The 22,417-nt window shown below is 52.4% G+C and overlaps 2 protein-coding genes, 1 long non-coding RNA gene and 1 other non-coding gene across 5 annotated transcripts in view; 2 read left to right on the forward strand and 2 right to left on the reverse strand.

Annotated features, from left to right (window-relative positions):
- Window positions 1–931: 931 nt before the first annotated feature.
- Window positions 932–3,618, reverse strand: Mafa (MAF bZIP transcription factor A). The gene has a single exon (XM_031357911.1). The coding sequence runs from the start codon at window positions 3,223–3,225 to the stop codon at window positions 2,134–2,136; it is 1,092 nt and encodes a 363-aa protein (XP_031213771.1). The 5' UTR covers window positions 3,226–3,618; the 3' UTR covers window positions 932–2,133.
- Window positions 3,619–7,646: 4,028 nt separating this feature from the next.
- LOC116074207 lies at window positions 7,647–8,437 on the forward strand. Its single transcript, XR_004112140.1, has 2 exons — window positions 7,647–7,749; window positions 8,305–8,437. It is a non-coding gene; the product is annotated as an uncharacterized LOC116074207 (long non-coding RNA).
- A 701-nt stretch (window positions 8,438–9,138) lies between these two features.
- The window catches only part of Zc3h3 (zinc finger CCCH-type containing 3), an 88,341-nt gene continuing 75,062 nt past the window's right edge, over window positions 9,139–22,417 (reverse strand). For both annotated transcript variants that reach the window (XM_031346421.1, XM_031346422.1), the window contains exons 10-12: window positions 12,194–12,378; window positions 11,284–11,627; window positions 9,139–9,660 (exon numbers count right to left, since the gene is read on the reverse strand). In XM_031346421.1, the coding sequence (XP_031202281.1) occupies window positions 9,629–9,660; window positions 11,284–11,627; window positions 12,194–12,378 (561 nt within the window). In that variant the 3' untranslated portion in view covers window positions 9,139–9,628. The remainder of the gene's footprint in view (window positions 9,661–11,283; window positions 11,628–12,193; window positions 12,379–22,417) is intronic.
- LOC116082802 lies at window positions 14,481–14,612 on the forward strand. Its single transcript, XR_004115441.1, has one exon. It is a non-coding gene; the product is annotated as a small nucleolar RNA SNORA17 (small nucleolar RNA).

Raw genomic sequence — 22,417 nt, forward strand, 5'->3', positions numbered from 1 at the left:
GTGAACTTCCCCGGCAAGACCGGCTGGAATCTGCAGGTCTCTCCTTGCACCAAATTAGTTCTTAAGTTCAACCTCCAGTTTCTTCTCTTTCCAACATTTTCTTCCAAAAAAGACTGGAGTGTTTGCTCCCAGCCTGAGGTCCTACAGAGCTATCCCCTGACCTTCATTCTAAGGCAGTAGGAACAAGGGGACAAGGGTGGCCTTCCTTTCTCTGGCTTGGGATTGAGACTCAAATTTAGGCGATTCTCTCAAGACCACGGCTGCTTGTGGGACTAATGTAGAGCTTCTAATTTCTAACAGAGAACTGAGGAATAGGCAGGAGCCTGACTGACTCCAAACTTGCCAAATTTGGAACCTTACCATCTACTCTGATGGAGGAAGGGAACTGTCATTTAAAAGTTTGCAGCTGCCCAGAGAGGAGGGTGAGATTTTTCAGAGATCTCTTGCTACCTAAGTCGGGTTTGCATCCTTTGGAGAACAGAAGCTGGACTTCCCTTTGGGGTGGGATAGCTAGCAAGAATGGCTGGGACTGTTCAGGCCACCAGGATACACGGGCAAAGCACTTGGAGTCACCACAAAGGCCGCCTGGAGCCTCTGCCCTGCCCTGCCTCGATGGAGCTCTAAGAAGGCCAATTCCATTGGTTACGTGGTTACGGACACACATTTGCCTCGTGGTCAATTCCCCTCTGTTCTTGCCTATCTGGACGTTTCAGCTCCCGTAAAACCCAATCCAGAGACTTTCATATTTTTCTATTCCAAGAGAAACGTGTACAAAAATGAAAGCCACAGACACAACAGCCAGGTACCAGTGACTTTTGGATCTAAACAGATTTATTTTTTTTTAAATTTTTTTCCTTTCCTCAGTTTCGTAACAAATGAAAAAAAAAAAAAAGAACACAACAAAAACCAACAACACAAAATTTTTTTCCCAACGATTTGTCTACCGTCCTGTTCAGAAGGCTCAGCAGGAGCCACCTGGGAGCAGCAGAGGACGGACAGAAGGAGCCTCAGAGGACTGAGGCCAAGCCTCAGAAAACCAAGATCTCAGCCGGCGCGAACGCGCCCAGTTAGGAACACCCTCCACCGGGCCTCTCTTCCGGCTAGTCCAAAAAAGCGACGAAGCTTTTAAAAAGATTCCACAAACGAAACATAATTTAAATGAAATGGAAACACCTTTCCACCCGCCCATGCCAGGAGGTTCAGGCCTAAACCTCCTCTTTAAAAAAAAGTTTCTTCTAGAACTGTGCATTACTTTTTAAATTCTTTCGCTTCTCTGGAAGGTTAAAATAAGATATATTTCCCCAGGAGTCATAAATACGATCTGGTGCATAGAGAAATAGCAGCGCGGGAGTCCGGGCCAGCCCCAACCCGGCTGAGCACGGCTGCCCCCCTCCCCCCTCCCCCAGTCGAGTATAGCAGGACAGTGGGACCAACACGCAGGTAAGTTCCTCGGCTTCCTTTACAGGGAGCAGCGAACAGGGTGGGGACAAGCGGGCTGGAAGGCAGGCAGGGCCGGATCCCTCAGAGCGAAGCGAGGAGGGCACATGCGGGCACTCGCCGACCTCCGAGGGCGCTCGGGGACCCGGGGGTTCCTCCGGGTTTTCTAATTACCAAGCAAAATAAATATTAATGTTGCGAAAATATGACCGCTTTAAAAAGGAGGAGGAGTAGTAAAAACAGGGCCAGGAAACGGAGGCAGAAAGAAAGACGGCGGAGGAGCGCGGGGCCGGCGGAGGCTACCGGGAGCTGGTGGCGGCGCGGCCCCGCTGCGGCTGGGCGGAGGTTGGGACGCAGAACTGCGCTCCACGGCTGGACAAGTGGACGCTGCCGTGGAAGTCAGACCTGGCTCGGGCTCTCCTAAGTAATCACCGTTCCCGGGGCGCCGAGGGATCCCCGGCAAAGTCTAGCCGGCGATCCCGAAGACGCTCGGACCGGGGCCCGGCGGCAGAGGCGCACCGCGGTAGGTACCTGGAGCTGGGGCTTCGCGGCGGGGCGCGCGGGGCGGACGGGAGGACCTCGGTAGCCGCGGCTGCCCCGCCGGAGCGCGCGTCCCGGGCCTCGAGAGTCCGAACCGAGACCGGGGCGGCCTGCGCAAACTTGTCCCCGGCGGCGGCGAGGCCCAGGGTCCGGCGCTCACAGAAAGAAGTCGGGCGCGCCTTTGGCCGCCCCGGGGCCAGCCTGCGCTGGCGAGGTCTCCCGAGGGAAGCCGGCCCCGCCCGCGCCCCCGGGGCCACCCCGGCCCGCCAACTTCTCGTATTTCTCCTTGTACAGGTCCCGCTCCTTGGCCAGACGCCCCACCTCCAGCTTCAGCTGCTCCACCTGGCTCTGGAGCTGGCACTTCTCGCTCTCCAGAATGTGCCGCTGCTGCACCCGCTTGAAGCGGCACGACTGCGCGTAGCCGCGGTTCTTGAGCGTGCGCCGCTTCTGTTTCAGTCGGATGACCTCCTCCTTGCTGAAGCCGCGGAGCTGCCGGTTCAGCTCGCGCACCGACATGGACACCAGCTGGTCGTCGGAGAAGCGCTCCTCCAAGCGCACGTGGTGGCCCGCGCCGCCTCCGCCGTGACCCGCGCCTCCGCCGTGGTGCCCAGAGCCGCCGTGGTGGTGGTGGTGGTGGTGATGGTGGTGGTGGGCAGAGTGGTGATGGTGGGCAGTGTGGTGTGCGCCGTGGTGGTGGCCGGCACCCATGTCGTCCGCGCCGCCGCCGCCGCCGCCGCCCGCGAAGCTCTGGCCCCGGAAGGCCTCATAGGCCGCAGCAGCCGCCGGGTGATGCGCACCGTGGTGCGCGCCGTGGTGGCCGCTGCCGATGAGCGCCTCCACCGCGTCCTCCGGCGTCAGGTTGAGCGCCTCGGGGTTCAGGTGGTGCTGGTAGCCGCTCATCCAGTACAGATCCTCCAGCACCGCTTTTCCTGAGGCGCCCCCGACAGTGCCGGGGCCTCCACTCGGCGGCCCCGGGGCGCCCCCGGCCTGAGCCGCGCTGCCCCCGCCGCCCGCGCCGCCGCCGGTGCCCGGGCTGGGTGCGCAGAAGCTGGGCGAAGAGGGCACCGAGGAGCAGGGCGTGCTGAGGGGCGTCGAGGACAGCGAGCCGGGCGGCAGGCGGTGGCAGAAGCGCTCGGCCTCCGGCGGCTCCTTCTTCACCTCGAACTTCATCAGGTCGAAGTCGTTGACGTACTCGATGGCCAGTGGGCTGCTGGGCAGCTCTGCGCCCATCGCCAGCTCCGCGGCCATCGCCCGGGGCCCCAGCCCCGCCGCCGCCGCCGCGCCCGGCCGCGCCCCGACGGGCGGCGGGGGAGGGTGGGGGGAGCCGCGGGCCTCTCACCCCCTAGCTCCCCCCCGGCCAGCGGTGGGCACAGGCTCCGGTCGCGCCGCCGAAGGGCGCAGCAAAAGTTTCGTGCTGTCAACTCTGGGCTGCGCTCAGGGGACGCCGCCGGCCAGGCCTCTCGGGCAGCCCCCCGGCCCGCTGCGGGCGGGCGCAGGGCCCCCGATCCTGCGCTCCTCCTCCAGTTCCTCCGCGGTCCCGGCCTGGAGGGTGCAGAGGCCGCGCCCCGGGCTCCGCCGCGCTCGGGGCTCTCCCGCCCGGCCCCGCCCCGCGCCCCACCCGCGCTGCCGGCCGGCCCCGCCTCCCTCGGCCCAGCGCAGACCCGCACAAGCCTTTATAGAGACGCGCTTCTGGGCCCGCCTCCCCAGGTGGGGGCCGACGCCCCCGGGCCAATCGGAGCCCCAGACCTGCCGCCTTCATTTGCCTATCCCCATGGCAACCCGGAGCCCAGCTGTCAATCTCCTGCGGGAAACAGCTGTGGGAAGGGGTGGGGAAGGGCCGCCGGCAAGAGGAGTGGGCAGGGCCCCCTGGTGGCCGCCGCACGGGACTGCACAGCAGAGGGCGCGAGACCAAGTGGCAGATCCTGAGGTTCCAGGATCGCAAAGCCAGAGAGTGCAGGGGAGCTGAGGAGGCCCTCGTCCAGGGGACTCCCTCGGTGTCTCGGATCCATTAGGTGGCCTAGCTGGCTGTGTTCCGCACCAGGCCCAAGTGGCCTAGAGTCCCCAGACGGGGACCTCTAACTATCCTGACACCGGTGACTCCTTGCTGCCCGGGAGCGCCGGCTATTTTTATCCTGTGGTTGGGACGGTTTCAGGAATTCAGTCAACAAAGTTGCTGGCACCTCGGGCGGCAGGGATGCACGGTGGAACCGCAGGCCTCTGAGCTGTGCGGTAGGTGGAGCGGGACAGACTAGAGGGCTAGAGGAGCAGGTCTTGGGGACTACCTGCGTGGAGAGCCCATTGAATGCATGGGACTGATGGGTCTGGACGCCTACGGAAAGGCCCCCAAGGAAGGTGCCTTGCTGGGTGGGCACAAGTTGGAGTGACAAGTGGAAAGCAGAGTGCCACCCTCACACTTGCTGAATGGAGGCCGACTCAGAGCAAAAGAAAGCCACAAGGGGAACTGGAGGGTGGGTGACAAGATGTGAGTTCTGTGCTCCTCTCCCCCTCCCCAGAATTCCAGATCCCAACCGAAGATAGAAAGGGAGTGCACTCAGGAGCAACAGCTGGGCATGGCCCAGAGTGGAGTTTTCGCCTCTCTGTTATCTATATTCTTATACACGTTGACTATTAAAAATAATAGCCGGGCAATGGTGGTACAGGCCTTTAGCCCCAGCTCTCCTGGGGTAGAGGCAGGAAGATTTCTGGGAGTTCAAGGCCAGCCTGGTCTACAGAGCAAGTTCCAGGACAGTCAAGGCTACACAGAGAAACCTTGTCTCGAAAAACCCAATATCAACCAATCAATCATTTCTTACATATAAATCATTTGTGCACAGGAGAAAAAAGTCTGAAGGCTAGTCACAGGATATCCATCCCAGGATGTCATGGTGCCAACGGCTTTGCCTGCTCCCTCTACAGGTGCCTGCTATTTTAAAGGGCATACCTGGCAGCTCGGATTGACTAGCTCCCAGCTCCTTCCCTCAGTGTCCGGACACTCCTCACCTTCACATTCATCTGTGCAGGGCTTGGTCTTCAGAAAAGAAAAAAAAAAAAAAAAAAAAAAAAAAAGCATGAGGAAACCCCTACAAAAGTCTCTCCTCAGCCTGTTCCAAAGGAGGCTTCTGAGAACCCTTGGTAGAATGTGTGTCTTTGGGACTCTACCGTGCTGAATAAGGTCTCACCAAATGTAGCCTGGCAAAGGCATTGGGACCAGGGCACTCAGCCTGAGTCCTTGAAGCTCAGGGCACAGCATTCCATGTGGCCTTGGGCATACTAAAAAGGGTACAGAGAGAGAGAGAGATGATAAGACTGGGCAGCCTGCTTCCTCTGGGCCCCACCCCTGGTGTGGGTATGGTGGCATAATCCCAGTACTTGGGAAGCAGGCGCTTGCAGATCTCTGAGTTCAAGGCCAGCCTGGTCTACAGAGAGAGTTTCAGGACAGCCAGGACTACAGAGAGAAACCCATCTCAAAGAAAAGAAAAAGAAGACAGACAGACAGAAAGAGGATATGTTGATTCTCTTCCAGTGTGCCATCACAAGCTTAGCACCTCAAAAAGAACATGCTCCCTCAACTGCTTCAGGGTACCAGGTCAGGAACATCAGGCAGGGCCCAATGGGGGCTTCTGTCGGCATTTCCCAGGCTGCAGTGAGCTGCGGTTCATCTACGACAGGGTACTTTTTGATGGCAGAACAGTTGCTGACTTGCTGGTGGCTGCTGGGTTAGCTGAGTGAAGTTGTGGAAAGAGCAGAAGAGACAGGGGAGCCTCAGAAGTGAGTGAGGAAGAGAAAGCCCTGAAAGCAGGGGCGGGAGCCTGGACTGGGAGGGACTGCTTGGCAAAGTGGTAGGACAGCTGGATCAAGGTTAGACCTTCTGGGGATGTTGAGGAGCCTGAGAGGCCACGTGTGACTCAGAGATCCCTCAAGGGCTCTGGGCAGAGGGGAACTGGACTGTGAGAAGTGATGGAGACATTGGGGTGCCCATCATGCTATCCCCAACAACCAGTACCACCTACCTCCCGAGAAATCCCAATGCTGCTGCTTGCTATTGGCTTGCTTTGGGCTCAGTGCACCACATACTCAGCTCAGTAGCTCCAACAACTACTGGATGGCACCAGCTGGGTATTGTCATTGCACAGGGCACAAGTCATGGGCAAAGCTGATTGATCTAACTTCCATGGCAGTAGAACATCACCCATCAGGAAGCACTGTACTGTGTGCATGTGTGACCTGTCATGTTGTATTTCATTCATGGGAACTTGGCCACTGGGTGAGACAGTGAGTGTCAGATTACACAGAGCAGAAACTACACTGGGCCCCTTGTTAGAAAGGGTCAGAAAGTTCTAGACTTCTGTCTCAGGTTAGAGATATGGCTTAGTTGCTTGTCTGTCATACACGAAGTCCCCTGGGTTTGGTCTCCAGCACCTCAAAGCTGAGCATGCTGGTTCAGGTCTCAAATTCCAGCTCTCAGGATGTGGAAGTAAGAGGATCAGAAGTTCGAAGTCATCCTCATTTACATATTGAGTTCAAGAGCACACTGGGATAAATGAGGCCTTGTCTCAAAACAACAAAAATTTTCTCTGCATTTTCCAGGTGGAGGCTGCACAGTTCTATGTCGGCTAAGATGAAGAGGCCTACTTGGGATCATTTATATTTAAAAAGATAGACTGGACTGTGGAGATGGCTCAGTCAGTTAAGTGCTTGTCTTGTAAGCATGAAGACCTGAGTTTGAATAGCTGGAACTCATGTAAAAAGGTATGTGTGGTGATATACTTGTAATCCCAGTGATGGCCAGATGGAGAGTGGAGAGAAGGATCCCTGGAAACTTGCAGGCCAACTGGCCTGAACTACGCGGTAGAGTTATAGGCCAAGGAAAGAGTCTGTCTCAAGCAAAGGGTGGAAGGCAGCATCCAGGCTTCTGATGAAAGAGAGTCCTTGGCTTGGCCATTGCTCTGTCCCATCCTTATTCCCATTCCTGGCTATAATCCAGACAACATTAGTAGGTGCATGCTCCATAAGGAATACAAAGGGAGACCAGTTGGGGAGCAGTAGACCCAACCAAAAGGCCTACTGCCAGCCCCAAGGTAGCAGCCAGTGACGCATCTTCTCCTCCCTGCCCCTCCCCCAACCATATTCCCATCCCTGGTTCCCATGGCTCCTTCTAGGAACCCAGAAGCAGAACTCTACAAATACACCTCTGGGCACATTCTCTACCCTAGGGCCCTCCACTTAGGGCCCTCTGACCAGTGTAGCTGGGAGGTAGACAGGCTGTTCTGCTAGCCTCAGGGAGCCAGCTTCAGAGCACATGAATTCCTGTTGCATGGCTTTGTCCAGCAGGCCCTGCTACTGGCGGCTGCTCATATACAGCAGTGTCACACTTAGTTCCTTGGGGCTTGGAGCATGTGAGGATTAGCTGCATGTTGATCCTGTGAGGTAGAGCCCCTCTAGACAATGCAGCATGGTCTGTGGGCTGTATGCAACTCCTGTCAGGTGCTTGCTAAGCGGTGGACACGAAGGTGAGTTATGGCCAGAAAAGCAGCACCTACCATGGCTGCCTCAGGCTATGCCAGTAGTAGGAGAGTATAGGTGCCCATTGGGCTATTCAGGACTCCTACCTATTGTGATGCTCACTGGGGGAGGGAGCACAAAAAGTGAGCTTGCTCAGAACCTACCTATGAAGCTAGAGTGCTCAAGGAGCCTAGCCTGAGAAGCCAGCCATGTCCCTTTGCCAGCCTGTGGAACATCAGCCAAAGGGCAGGAGCTGGGAGCAGGGAACAGGTGCGTGCCATAGCCTGGTATCCTGCAGCTCTGCTTATTTCTATTCCTCCTACCCAGGAAGAGGAGGGAGACCAGAAACTTTGATATCCTCCTAGGTGGGTGCCCTAGAGGCATGGGGAGGAGGATGCAGGGATGGCCATGCAGGCCCAATGGCACTGGATGGCTTGTGGTATAGATGGTACTTTATTTTGGTGGACTTAGCGCCTCACATTCTACCTCTGAGCTACATACCACCTCCAGGACACGGGTCCAACAGCATGTGCCTCTTCCACTCCACCACCATCTCCTCTGCTGGTGCTCATGGGATGACCCTAGCTATCCAATGAGGAAAGGCAATCTGAGGGACAGTTAAGTACTAGTCCGTCCACTAAGGCCAAGGTTGGTGGCACAGGGCAACCCCCCAATAAAGCACCTAGGAGCCCAGTACATGCCAGGCAAGGAACCTGGCTGGCTTGGAGCTGCCAATAGAAAACCCACCCTGTCCACCAAGCTCCAGGGGTCCAATATCCGGGGACTCTGATCCATCCACTGACAGGTCTCATGCTTCTCTTCTAGGCTGGCCTAGGTTCAGAGCCCATCTTTTTTGCTAGACTTCCTACAGCAGGGCCTTGATGGAGTGATACAGTGATGGTGAGAGGTATCTGGCTACATGACTAGACCTGCCTATGTTGGACATTTTTATGAATCGGCCTCAGTTGTTTTTCTTTCTTTGAAGCCTGGGTGACGACACTCAGCTCCTGGGCAGGGGCTGTGGTAGAGTGTAAAACAGCATACCTATACCTTAAGGGCAGAGGTTATTGCTACCTGTGTATGGGTTGGGCACTAGGATCTTGAAGGACAGACTTGGTGCAGGAAAGGCTGAGGGGCTTGGGGTACTGAGTCACAGCAAGGCCACATGGTAGTCGTGTCGCACATTACAGTATAGCATGGGGCAGTAGCTGACCTATACAAACTTCAGTACAGACACCAGGACACTGCTGGCCTGCATCACTGGAGGCCTATAAACAAATCCATTGATGATCCACGTCTCATCCTCAGAACAACTTGAATGATCCTGTGTCTCCAGTCTTCCCTATCCGGCGTCTTCGTGGGAGGAAGCAAGATCTCAACCCAGTCTTTTGGAGACACCTGCAGAGAGGTCTATCCAAGCCATCCATGACCATCCACAGGGTAGCCAGGCCTTCTCTTCCTGTGTCTCAGTCCCAGCCTGTCCCATGTAACTTCAGACTGTAACCCTAACCCAGAAAACCACATTTACATTGACCCAGCCAAAGGGAAGCCTGCTTCTGAACCTCTAAGCCACCCCCGAGTTGGCAAGAGCAGGCCATGCTCCTGCCTCCTTCTATTGTCCACAGTCCTGGGGCCATATAGTAGTCAAGACAGGCCAACTAGACACAGGATAAAACCTTTATTGCTGAACATAAAATGCCCACCAGAGGCTTGGCCAGTAGCCTCTTCCCTGGGCAGGAGTCCTGGGTAGGGAGGGTTGGGGGCACCGGTCCTACAGTTACAGCCACTGCCACACAGGAGACAGGCTAGGATGAACCTCACATGGCACCCTGATGGGTGGAGAGCCAGGGACAAGTCCTAGAATGAGGCTGGATGCCTTGGAGGAGAGGAAGGGAAGAGGGGAGAAGGGGAGGAGGGGAGGGAGAGGAACAGGGAATGGACAGGGCTTTGGTTTGAGGGAGAACAAGGCCTGGGCACACAAAGGCCTCCAGAGGCTATGAGCCAAATCGGAGGAGCTATGTATCCCTGCTTATAGCCCCAGCTGGGCTCAGTGGCAGGCTGCTTCTCCTCAGGAGCAGTGCTGGGTAGAGCCTCCATCCTCTCCAGGGGTGAGGGTCTGAGGTAGGTGCGGGCTGGTCCCCAGGGAGCCTCACAGGCGTGGTTTGATGTGTAGCGGCTTCCCTATATAGAGAGCAAAGGTCAGGCATCAAGCCACTCCAGCCCAGCAGGAACTTCCCCACTCCAAGTTTCTGGCTGAGGCTCAGGCCTTGGGAAACCACCAGCCCAGGCCTGTCAGCAAAGGTCTGCCAGGGAGCCAGGCCCCGAGGAGCAGAGAGAGGAAAGGGTCCAGTATTCTACCAGTTCAAGGTCTCCTGGGCTGAGTGGCAGCTGAGGGAGGGCCAGGCAGCCCTGTATAGTGGGCGGGCCCACAGGTGGGAGCCACAACACTCTGCAGGCTGAGCTATAAATACTGGGTGCGTGCAGACACGCAGGCACATGCCGCACTCACACCTGGGAGCAAGGCTGCCAGACATAGACAAGGCATGTGTGCTTTCCACATGGAAAACTGAGGTGTGAGAGAGCAGGTGGCCCCCAGAGGAATGGGGTGAGTAAGACCAGTAGAAGCTGACAGGGTCTGAAGGCAGGAAGGGCAAGAAGCAAAGGATCCCTGGAGTGGAATATCCTGAGGGCTCCTTTTTCTTCGTAAATGTTCTGTGCCACTCTCCCAGGTGCCAATGTCCTGATGGTCACAGCTATTTCAATGTGGCTCTGTGGCATGGCCCACATGCCCCTGTAAGCCCTCTCTCATGGCAGGTTCCTTTCTTCAGGGCTGTTAATTCCATTCACTGTCCAGCCAGCCAGAGACAGGAGTGAGGCCCAGCAGCTGGGCCCAGGCCTGCAGATTCAACAGCCTTGGCCAGGTTAGCCCCCATTTGTCCTCTGGGCTGCTTCAACAGGCCCAGCCAGGCTTCCTGCCAGAGACTATCCCAGGCTCAGCTGTGCTTGCCCCTCCAACTCCCTTCCTGGCTGAACAAGCCTCATGAGTTTTCTGGAGTCCTTCTAGTCTGCCCAACCTACACACAGGGTACTCACACCCTGGGACTCCTTTCCTTCCGGGATTAACTTCTGGGCTCCTGGTCCTTAAACACACATGCTGCCTCGGGGTCCCCAGTTTCTCCCCAGACAGTGCCACCTCCATGGAAGGAACTCTTGTCCCATATTCCAGTCGGGCAAGGGCCTGGTAACATCTACTCTGCACCCAAGAAGGACGATGTAACCAGGAGGCAGCCCCTCCAGCAGGCACTTCAGTGTGCTCAGTGGGGCTGTTAGAGAAGCCTGCAGCAAGCATCTTCCATTAACGTTACGGCCGTGAAATATGACAATAAAATGATAGCCGTATGGTCGCAAATTTGCAGCCCGCCGAGCTGCGTGGGGTTTATCGTCACTCAAACGCGCAGAGAGCTGTAAAATGTTTACAGAAAGGGTCGTTTGCAGCCATAAAATCCTCTTTTCTCTCCTAAACAAGGCTGAGTGGAGCCATTTACCAAGCCCCAAACGCTCATTGGGGAGAGGGAACATCTGTTCTCTCCAGGAGTGTGCGGTGATCTTCCAGAACAAATTAACAGAAATGGGTGCTTTCTAATTAAATCAGCCCTCGCTGGGGTGGTCTTCAAGGCGGCCACTGCTGTGCTTGCTCCTCACTGGCCTGCCCTGGGCACCCGGTGCACTAACTCCCAGGCCCCACCCAGAGATGTCATTCTGAGTGTACGTTTAAAAAGACCCAGGAGAAGCCAGACTGCTCACCTGAGTCCTTGGTGCGGGGGCTCCTGGGGGCCTGGGGCCCAGTCTGGCCTCCTGGGCTTGGAGAGGAATGCAGGGAGATGAAGGATGGCAGCTTGCAGAGGCCGCTGGAGCCTGTTCCTGAACCTGTCCCACCTGTCCTAGAGACAGCTTCTTCCTGCTCCAAGGAAGGGGTGGGGGAGCTAGTAGAGGGGGAGGAGGAAGGAGAGGAGGCAGCGGTGGCCTTTGAAGACAGGGTAGAGGTGGAAGCTAATAGCCTTGGGGAAGGAGGCGGGGAGGCTGGGGCCTCAGTTACAGAAACCAGACCACTGGACATCTGTCTGGCAGGGCGCTGAGAAGTAGGCTTCCTGCAGGAAAGGAGGAACAATAGTGAGGGTGGGTGATGTTGGAGAGAGAAGATGCTTGCCAATTATTTGCATGGCACCTATCATATAACAGGGCTCCTAGCCCCTCACCCCCATACCAACCCTACAGGCCACTGGGCATGTCTATACAGATCTAAGGCTGTCCTACAGTCCAAGGACATGCTAGTTCCAGAGACTTTTCACCTGAGGTGGATGGGGCTGAAGCCTGTGAAATTCCAGCTCCATTCCTCACCTTCTAGAGCCTAGGATTCATCTGGATTTGGGCACAACTCTCATAGCCCCATGCTCCAGGGGACTCACTCCCCTTCTCGTAGAGTGGGTCTCTGAAGGCCTCCACGCATGGGAGTATTTGTGACTCCTCCACATTCAGGGATCCAGAATGTAGGCATCTTAGGAGCTCTTGCCTCCAACTAAGACTCCCTTTTGGATCTAAAGCCCACAGTGTTGGAATAAGACTTTACCCCGAGGGTCCTAAATGTTCTTAGAGCAGGAATGGGCCACCTCCAGCTCACATAAACTCACACACGTAGCACCCACTGATCTGTCACCTGAGTACATGGCCAGCTGAGGCCTTGCTTCTGGGGGTTCCATCACTGGACCCTGGGATAGGAGGTGCAGCTGTCCGCCGGCCATGTCGCTTCTGGTTACGATGCAGCAGCTGGCACTGGGAGCCACGGGGACAAATACCCCTGCGGGCAAAGTCAGGACACAGCAACGTGTGCTTCTTCTTGCACTAGGGGAAGAATAACAGTTGATAGGACCAAGTGGATACCATGAAAGGAGGGCCAAGTGAGACCCACCAGGTCTCAGAGCTAAAGGCAGCTTGCTGGAACGATGAGGCCACCAGGCTAGAGTTGTTCCACCTGGACATGCACTGAGGGCAGGGCCAGGGCCAGCGTCTGCCTGGGGATTCCCAGAGTCTGAGGCCAGGCTACTGCTGGGGCTCTGCCTGTCTGCTCTGTCTGCTTGTCTCTACTCCAGTGGGTGTGTTTGGACCAGAGGAAGGTGGGTGGGGCCTGAGGCCTCAGGGGACCTCATGAGATAGGGTTTGGGCTAGGAGCCCAGGCTAGCAGGGAAGGCAGGTCGGCTGAGGCCGGGCATCACTGGGTTAGGGCTGGGCCAGGCACTCGATCCATGGCACCTGTCGTGGGGCTAATTATACCAATGTGGAGGGGAGAGGGAGGGCCATGCCAGGCAGCAGGTGTCCCAGGCCAAGGCTTAGACTCAGTTCTGCCCAGCAGGCCATATCAGGGACTCCAGAAGACTCTTCCCAGGGCATGGTGGCAAGGCCCAGCCAGAGGGAGACTCAGTGCTCCTGAGCTCTACTCTGTAGCCCTGCTGCTACAAATTCAAAGCCTCTGCAAAGGAGAGGTTCCCTCTCCCCCATAGTTCAGACGGATACAACTTGGCAGAGAGAGCCAGAGTCTAGTTAATCCTGGGCATCCAAACTATACCTTCCACTGGACCAGGAACGAGAAGCCCCAGGTCAAGCTGAGACACCCCCACTGAACTCACAGGATTTGTCAAGAGTTAAAATCTCAAAATCATCCATGATACCAGAGCAGCCCATGCCAAGCCATGGCTACAGAACAGTAGGCCAGCAGGAAATAGGTCTCAGAGTCTCAGAGCCACTTTCTCATAGGCTTTATGACCTCCCTATTGGAATGTACCACATGAGGGAGGAGGTGTGCCTACCCTGCTTTCAACAAGTAGGACAAAGCCCGGCAGAGTGGTACAGACACTTCTCAGCAGGTGTCCAGCTGCAGTGAGAGGAACTGGACAGAGTAAGTACTCTAGAATGGTGTGCTCCTGTGATGTGGGTACCCTACCTGTTCCACAAGCAGGTGCAGGGAAGGTCCCTCCCTCATAGACTCACTTATTCATTCTTACAATGATGTGAGCTCCTGTGCACTGGGCCCAGCCAGCAACCTGGGGCTTAAAACTAAGGGCAGCCTGACGGGTAGAGAGAATGAAAGTTGGAATGGCCAGGGACTCGTGACCAATATACATGTGAGCATGTGGCCATGTGAGCCAGTGCAGGTGTGTAGTGTCAAGTGCTCCACAGACATGTCTTATCAAAGCTCTAGCAGACCGGCAGAGCTTGGTTCAGAAGCAGCCTGGACCCTACCGCTCTACACTACGACCCACAAGCATCTAAAACTGGATAGATGTAAGCAGAGATACACCACAGAGGTCAAATCTGATTGACTTTAAAATTGGCAGAAGAAGAATATGAAATATGGAATCCTATTTTCCATTGATAACATGTTAATTTTTTGGTACACTGAATGAAAAATCACCTTTATTTGTTTCCCTCCACATTTTTTTATACATGTGCATTCTTCCTGAAAGTGTTATGCTGGCCTAATCCTCCTGAAAACTCCCCAAACTCTAGGGAAAGTGAAGACCTTCCTTAGATCATCCAAGAACTATGATGAGAAAGCATGATGAAAGAAAATTCTGAGGTAGCAGAGACAGGGACCACCTTACTCCCAGGCTGCAAAGGCCTGCCCAGCAATCTAAACAAGGACCTGGAGTTAGGCTTCAGAAGCACATAAGCAGAACAAGGAACCAAAGAAATGTGAAGGAAAGAAGTAAAGCGCAGCAGGAACTAAAGCCAGGACACTCAAAAGGTGCTGCTTCTCATAGCTAATAACCAGGGAACAAGGTATGAGGGCAGAAGCAATGACAGCACAGGAGGAAGACCAGATGCTGGAGGACACAGAGGTAGGAGGCAGGCCACAGCTCAGTGGGAGAGCATAAGCCACGGCCTGTAGTCTGCAAAGTCTTGAGTTCAATCTTCTACTCTTAAAAAAAAAAAAAAAAAGACCACCACCTGACCCTAGAGTCCTTCCTTGCAGGTGTGGCTGCTGTGACATGTGCATCAGTAGGTGGCAGAGAGAAGAGAGACCATGTCATGCTGTGGGTTCTGACCTATGACATCAGAATGATTAGTAGTCTAATATTCCCTGAAAAAAGTGAACCCGAGATGACCACCACTTTGGCGCTCTGACAGGCATCCAGGACAGGGAGCAAGTGGAGACTAGAGGAACCTCACCCAGGACCATGGCTCCAGGTAGGAGTGAGTCCAAGACAGATGACCTTTGCAAGGGTCACTCAGGCAGGCAGAGCAAGGAGCAAACCAGAGAGGACCATCAAACCAGTGCCATTGGGTCTGGACAGGGAACCAGCCTGAGATGACCCCAGTCTGGTGCCACACAGGCCCAGGGGAGCGGGGCATGGCAGACCATGCCCAAGTTGATCCTTGCCATAACGTGCCATAATGTATGAGTGGGACAGAGCACTCACAAGGCCACTTCTGAGATGACCTCAGACACTCAGAGACCCTGGGTGCCATTAAGGGGAGCAAGTAAGTGGTGGAGAAAAGGAAGAGAAAGCGAAACAGAAGGATGTGGGCACAATGAAGAGAGGCAGAACTGGAGACTCATGGGTAGTGAGGAGCAGCCTGATATGAGTAGTTGGTGATGTTACCTGGGACCATAGTGGGGTCCTGGCCTGGGCTGCCACCAGGGGCCACATCTGGGTCCATAATCCTGCAATAGCAGGGTCTGTTATCACCAGAGGCCAGGCAGACTTCTCTGGGCGGGGCTGCCAACTTGGAGCATGTTGATGTCTGAGGGCTGCTCAGAGCTGGCCCTGAAAGTGGGGTTGTAGGTGAGCTACATCTGAGGGCGTGAGCACAGGAGAGCTGGCCCCGCCTCTTGTAGAGACACCCTCCTCCACTCCCTTACCCCTTACCATCTACTGCAGGCGAGAGCTGGCCCCAGGGTCACAAGAGTGGGAAAACTGGTCATGTCCCTCACCAGCTGCAACATTCAGGAGAGCGGGCCCTGTACCTAGCATCAGGGTAGAGCTGGCCCTGGTTGTGGGCACTACTGGTGAGTAAGCCCTGAGGGCATAAGAACAGGAGAGCCAGAAAGTTGAGCAGCTCAGATACCTCTCAGGCCCAGATCCATGGCTTTGAACTGACCCATCCCAACATCTACCCCATCAATGGATTGCTGGAGTGCATGAGGAGGCCGGGCCTACAGATCCAAAGCTAAGGAACTCCACAGCACAGGGCAGCAACAGGAGAGTCCAAGTGAGATTCCAGTTATCACACTGTAGCAGAAGCCACAAGCCTCGAACCAGACCAACCAGTCATTGCAATGAACATTTGCAAGCAAAGAAATGTGGACAAAACAATATACTGTGGGACACACTGGGACACACTACAGCTTCCACAATGAGATTTTTTTTTTTCTGTTGGAGGGGGAGGTTGCAAGGGTGGAGGGTGGATACAAGGGGAGGGGAGAGGGGAGTGGGATTGAGGTGCATATGAAATTTACAAAGAACCAATAAAAAGTTTAAAAAGACCAATACCACATTGTGAGCAAGCTTTATGTGACAATCAATCTGAATACACAGGCGACAAAATCAACAAGTTCTAGAAAAATTAACAAGGAATAACAAAATTTGGATTTTCTTATTGCCATAAAGGAATTTCTATCAATATTTAAGAAAGTTCTCACCCAAAGGGGTTATTATAGTTTTCCAAGAATTTACAAGACAATCCTATTTCATAAACAAATTAAATTGACAGAAGTGTAAAAGGCCAAAACAGTCTTGAAAAAAAGAGCTTGTCGGGCTGGTGAGATGGCTCAGCGGGTAAGAGCACTGACTGCTCTTCCGAAGGTCCTGAGTTCAGATCCCAGCAACCACATGGTGGCTCACAACCACCCATAATGAGATCTGACGCCTTCTTCTGGGTACGTCTGAACACAGCTACAGTGAATTACACTAGAGCGAGCAGGCCGGAGCAAGTGGGGCCGGCAGAGGTCCTGAGTTCAATTCCCAGCAGCCACACAAATGATGGCTCACTGCCATCTGTACAGCTACAGTGTACTCATACACATAAAATAAATCTAAAAAAGAAAGAAAGAAAGAAAGAAAGGAAGAAAGAAAGAAGGAAGGAAAGAAAGAAAGAAAAAAGAAAGAGCTTGTCATGAGGAGAACATCTGGGCCCACACTGAGCTTCCAGAAAGCAAGTGTGGTCTAGAGGAAAGGCACTACATACATGATGGCCAAGATAGGTAAGAAGAGGCAAGAAGCCTGAAATGTGCTTGGACTAAGGGAACAAACAAAACCTCACTGATTAAAACACCACAATTTACAAACTGTTCCAATCACCACCCCAGATACCATATAGCAAGGCTACAGGCAACAAATCAACATAAAGACTGTTTTTCTATACATGAATGAATAGTGAGAGCCAGGGTTCCTTCGTATGCTAAGCAAGAGCTCTACATGAGTCCTGCCCCCAGCCCACTATGCTCTGTTTGTAACAGTGACGGTGCTACTTTAATAGCTGGAAAGCACATTGTGAGAAAGGCTGGTGCCCATTCTCCCTGCCCTGACCCACAGACAGAACTCCAAGTGTGCCCGGTGTGTTAAGTCCATGTGTGATTCCATCACTCAGCAGGCTGAGGCAGGAGACTCCTGAGTTTGAGGCTAGCAAGACTCTGCTTTAAACAAAAACAGGAAATCAACAAGCAAATGAAAACAACCCAAGTATCTTTTGAACTTGACAAAGTAACTCTAAACTTTATATCTAGGATCAGTAGTATCACACCTGCCCAGCATACGCAAAAGGAGTGAGTGAGTGAGTGAGTGAGTGAGTGAATGAATGAATGAATGAATGAATGAATGGAGGAAAATATACTTTTGGAAGAATGATGGTAAATATAATGAAAACTAGCTGGTATGGTGGTGTGTAACTTTAATCCCAGTACTCAGGAAACAGAGGCAGGCAGATCTCTGTGAGTTTGAGGCCAGCCTGGTCTACACAGTAAGTTCCAGGGCAGCCAGGGTTACAGAGAGAAACTGTCTCAAAAAAAAATTTTGTTTTGTTCTTCAAAAATATACCAGAAAAATAAAATGAAAAAATTTTTTCAGAAAAACAAAAACTTACATTGTAGTAGGGAAATCATGCAGGGTGAGCCATGCCTGTGTCCCTGTCCCTCAGAGAGCGAAGGGAAGTGAGTCTGAGGCAAGCTGGGCTATGTGTAATAAGAACCTGTCTCAAAGAAACCAAGCTCACAGAGGGAAAGGATGTCTAGCAGTAAGGAACAGAAGAGGCAAACGCCACACATGGTGAAGGGTCGTGCTAAGATTCCCATCCAGGATACTTAACAACTGTTCCTACAGGCCTGTATTCATACACTAGCAAACTTCTTCCAAGTCAGTAAGAAGGATAAAAACCCAAAGGGAGTCTAAACATTTTGAACAAAAATTATCAGGGAGGAAGGCACACAGAGCTCGCATAGCTTAACACAGAGAAGCACAGTTTAACAGTTCAAGAAAACCCCCAATGCCAACATCTGTGAGGCTGCCCAGAGAGAAGCTGGCAACATGCTGGCTGCAAACGTGTATGGGTAACAGAGCTGGGTTCATTCGCCCTGCCCACTGTCTCCAAGTGCAGCCTTCCACAATGGCTCCAGGCTGTGTGCTTTTCTGTCCCCTATGGAGCATGTTCCACAGCAAGGGCCACTGCCCATTCCCTACAGCTGCCCACTCTAGACTAGCACAGGTATGCTGGTAGTCTTACTAGCAGGCGGCTTGCACTCCTGTAGCTAATGGAAAGGGTAAAAGGTCTGTAGGGCCTGCTTCCCTGTGGCCAAGAACAGGCAGTCTCCACTGGCCTGTGGACAACAATGGCTGCTCGCACCCCTAGTTCCTGAAGTCTACACCTGCTAACTTTCCCTGAGGCCACGCCCTCAGCACTGTCCCCACCAGATGCTTGCTCATGGCCCCATCCTCAGGGTCAGCTCTAGCCTCATTCCCACCAACAAAATTAGAGCTGCATCCACACCCTGGCGGACCCTCTGAGTACCCTGTCTATTCTTGCTGTCCTGTCCTAGTCACAACCCACGTCACCCAGCCTCTTCACCCTGAAGCTCTGACAGATCCTCTGAGTGCCCTGTCTATTCTTGCTGTCCTGTCCTAGTCACAACCCATCTCATCTCCTTCGCCCTGAAGCTGGTGAATAAATGCAGTGGAAGATGGGTGGGAAGCTGGAGAAACCCATGTGAAGCTTGGACAGAAGGTGGCAGAGGCTGGCATGAGCAGCTGGCCAGCCTCTCTCATGGGCTTTTTGTTTGTTTTTTAAGTCCCTCCTGGCTCTGACCAGTCATGGATACAGAGGGCAGCAGCAGCAAAGGAGCCATAGGTGGCCACGGGATCTTTGCACACCACTGGTAAATCTAAACTGATTCCAAAGTAAAAGCTTATTAGATAACATAAGTGGATATTAGCACTAGGTTTGGGAGAGCAGGGAACAGCAGCAGCAGTGTGGGAAATGTGCTCCAATAAGGAGTGCAGCCTTGAGATGGCACCCAGATACAACCAGTACTGGAGCACCAGAGACCAAAGCCCTACAGGGCAGGGTCTGAGTTTTAGATCGGGAACAGTGCATGGGGCAGAGGAGAAACTGTGCTTCTTAGGGACTTCCAGGTTCAAGGTCATTAGATATGGACAGCTGATGAGGGTGTTTTCTGGAACTATCTACTTTCCAGATGGGGCTGGGCTGTACCTAGGAAATGAATTGATGTTCTAGAGCACAGAGACTGAGCCCTTTGGCTGTGAGGAAGCAGGCAGAAGGCATCTGTGTATGTGCTGGGGAGAACAGCAAGGGGTTTAGGAGAAAAGAATCCAACAAGTTCCTAGGACTCTGCCAAAGGGACATCACAGGGATGACAAAGTCAAAAAGTTAGGTAGAAGACCAAGATGAGGGGAGAGACTGGGTTAGGTATGGCCCTGGGTTGGGGGGCAGTAAGCAGGGACATTTTGTTATTTTTGAGGCAGGGTCTCCTGTAGCCCAGGCTGGCCTGGAACTTGCTATTGCTATGTAGCCAAGAATGACCTTGAATTTCTGATCCGCTACCTTTTAAGTATGAGATTACAGACATATACTTCCATGTACGGCTCATGTGGTGCTGGAGACCAAACTCGGGGCTTCCTGCATGTAACTCTATCTACTGAGGCAACATCCCCAGCAGCTTCTGTCTTTAACTAAGGAGGACAGTGGACAAAAAAGACGGGTCAGTCAGCAGTTTTTACCCCATGTGATGATAAGGAGGAGGCATTTCCCCACCAATAATAGACAAGATGTCCAAGTTTAAGTGGAAAATAATGTCTCATCTAAAGAACAAAGAAGAGATGCTATGGTAGCACTTGCATTTGCGGCTGGAAAAGCCACTGACTGCTCGAGGGTCAGTGAACTGATGTTTGGGAGCTGGCTGAGAGAAGTGCAGGTGGTGAGGTGTGGCCTGTGACCTTTCAGAGGGAAGCAAAGACTGTCAGAGCTACGCAGGCATGTGGTACCTGGACTTCAGCATCTGTGGTTCTGGTCAGGTGGAACTGAAGAACTGGAAGAGACGAGAACCACTAAAGTAAAACCTTTATTTTGTTGGGACAATTAAAATCTTCTGGAAAGTGTTTCCTCAGAGCCAGCACACAGAAGCTGTGTTCCAGAGGCAGCTAAAGCTGGGCCTCATGCTGGCAGTCAGACTTGGCAGTGTACAAGTCACCCAGCAATGGTGGTTTTGAAGGCACACAGAGGTTACTGAGATGTCAGGACCATGGGTTGATTTGTCAAGGACAGCAGCAGCTATGGGACAGAGTCAGCCTGAGCCTAGGTCACAAGCTGCATGTGCTGCAAAATGCTGAGCCCAGCAAGGGACCCAAGCCCTTTGGAGGAGTCCAAAGACAGTGAGTGGGTGCCACACACTGAACACTAAGTCACTCACACTGTTTCACATGTTCATACTGACCTACAGCATTTGACTTGTTTTTGATTGTATAGGAACCCACAGTTTTATGATAGACAGACTTTCAATAATTTGAGAATTGGATATTTTAGAGAGATTTTGGACTCTGTAAGAGTCTTAGGGTATTTTAAAGAGACTGAACTTTTAAAGTATTGAAAACTAAAAGACTATGGAACTTTTAAGTAATGTTTATATTTAAGTTATGTTTATATTGTGATATTAATTTGAGATCTTGGAGATGAAGGAAAAGAAAAAATTTTTTTATTTTTAAAAATTTTTATGTCATGTGCATTGGTGTTTTGTCTGTATGTCTGTCTGTGTGGGGGTGTTAGAGCCTCTGAACCTGGAGTTACAGACAGCTGTGAGCTGCCATGTAGGGCTGAGAATTAGACCTGGGTCCTTTGGAAAAGCAGCCAGTACTCTTAACCACTGAGCATCTTTCCAACCCCGAAATATTACTGTTTAATAGTGTTATGTTGGTATGTTAAGTTGACAAGGGGCTAATTATCTTGGCTAGTTTTACGTCAGTTTGACACAAGCTAGAGTCATTTAGGGAGAGACTCTCTACTGAGAAAGTACCTCCATAAGACTGGCCTCTAGACAAGTCTGTAACATGTTCTCTTGATTAGTGACTGGTGCCACCCTGGGCAGATGGTGCTGGGTTCTATTTTTTTTTTTTTTTTTAAAGCAGTTGAGCAAGCCTGTAAGCAACACTCCTTCGTGGTGCCTGCTGCTCTGACTTCCCTAGATGATGGACTACAAGCTGCGAGCTAAAATAAAGCCTTTCTTCCCCAAGTCTGCTTCTGGTCACAGTGTTTCATCGAAGCAATGGAAACCTAGCTAAGAAAATGTTGAGATACCAAGATGTGCCGACCTGGAGGGAGAGGTGCTAGACCATTGACAACGGTTTAAAGCAGCATCAGAAACACGCTTTAACCTAACGAGACAGTGAGGGTGCAGACGAGCCAATGGGAAGTGTAGAGCTGAAAAGCACAATGACTGAAATAAGCTCAGCAGTGGACAAAGAGGCACAACTGAAGTGGAAATTAACTTTATCCACAGAGATGACAAAGCCAGACCAGGGGCCTGGAGTCTGTAAGCCAAGACCTCACTGTCCTGGAGTAGAAGACACAGAAGGGAACAAACAAACAAACAAACAAACCACCCCCCAATCCAGGAAGCAGAGTGAACTCCAAACTGGACAGACTAAGAAGTCCTCCCAGAATACATGATGATCAGACTCAAAGAGTTAAAGACAAAGAAAGAACCCTGAAAGCAACCAAAGAGAAACAGCATAATCTTCAAGACAAAAATAAAATAGTGCTAAGCTAGAATTTATTTGTTTGTTTTCTGAAACAGTGTCTCAACATGTAGCCGCGTTTGTCTTGCAACTTGCTATATAGACCAGACTGGCCTCAACCTCACTGAGATCAGCCTTAATTTTGCCTCCTGAGTGTCTGGAATTAAATATAGGTTCTACTATGCCCTTGAGCTTTCTAAATTGTGTTTGAAATGAAATTTAGAGTGTTGGCTGTAGAGTGTTTAATTTGTATTTATTTATTTTGTTTCAGGCAGAGGTCCACTATGTAGTCAAGGCTTTCCTCAAGCCAACGGGGAACCTCCCTGCTTCAGCCTGAGCATTCAGATATCACGTTTGATCCCACATGCTAAATACTAATGGTACAGATTCGCTAATTAAAAAAAAAACAAACAAATATTGGCAGAATGCATTTTAAAACATGACTTAGTGCTGTCTAAAAAAATTCACTTAAAATGCAATGAATAGATAAGTTGAAAGTAAAAATATACAAGCTGGGTATGGTGGTACCCACTTTTAATCCTAGCACTTGGGAGGCAGAAACAAGTGGATTTCTGTGAATTCTAAGCCTGCCTGCTACAAGCCAGCCAGGATTACATAAGAAGACTGTTGTCCCAATGTATATG

Source organism: Mastomys coucha, unplaced genomic scaffold (genome assembly GCF_008632895.1).
Source record: "Mastomys coucha isolate ucsf_1 unplaced genomic scaffold, UCSF_Mcou_1 pScaffold11, whole genome shotgun sequence".
NCBI lineage: Eukaryota > Metazoa > Chordata > Mammalia > Rodentia > Muridae > Mastomys > Mastomys coucha.

What these genes read in the sequence shown, in the direction of transcription:
- Mafa (XM_031357911.1), bottom strand. Translation starts at nt 3,225, where the DNA reads ATGGCCGCGGAGCTGGCGATGGGCGCAGAGCTGCCCAGCAGCCCACTG.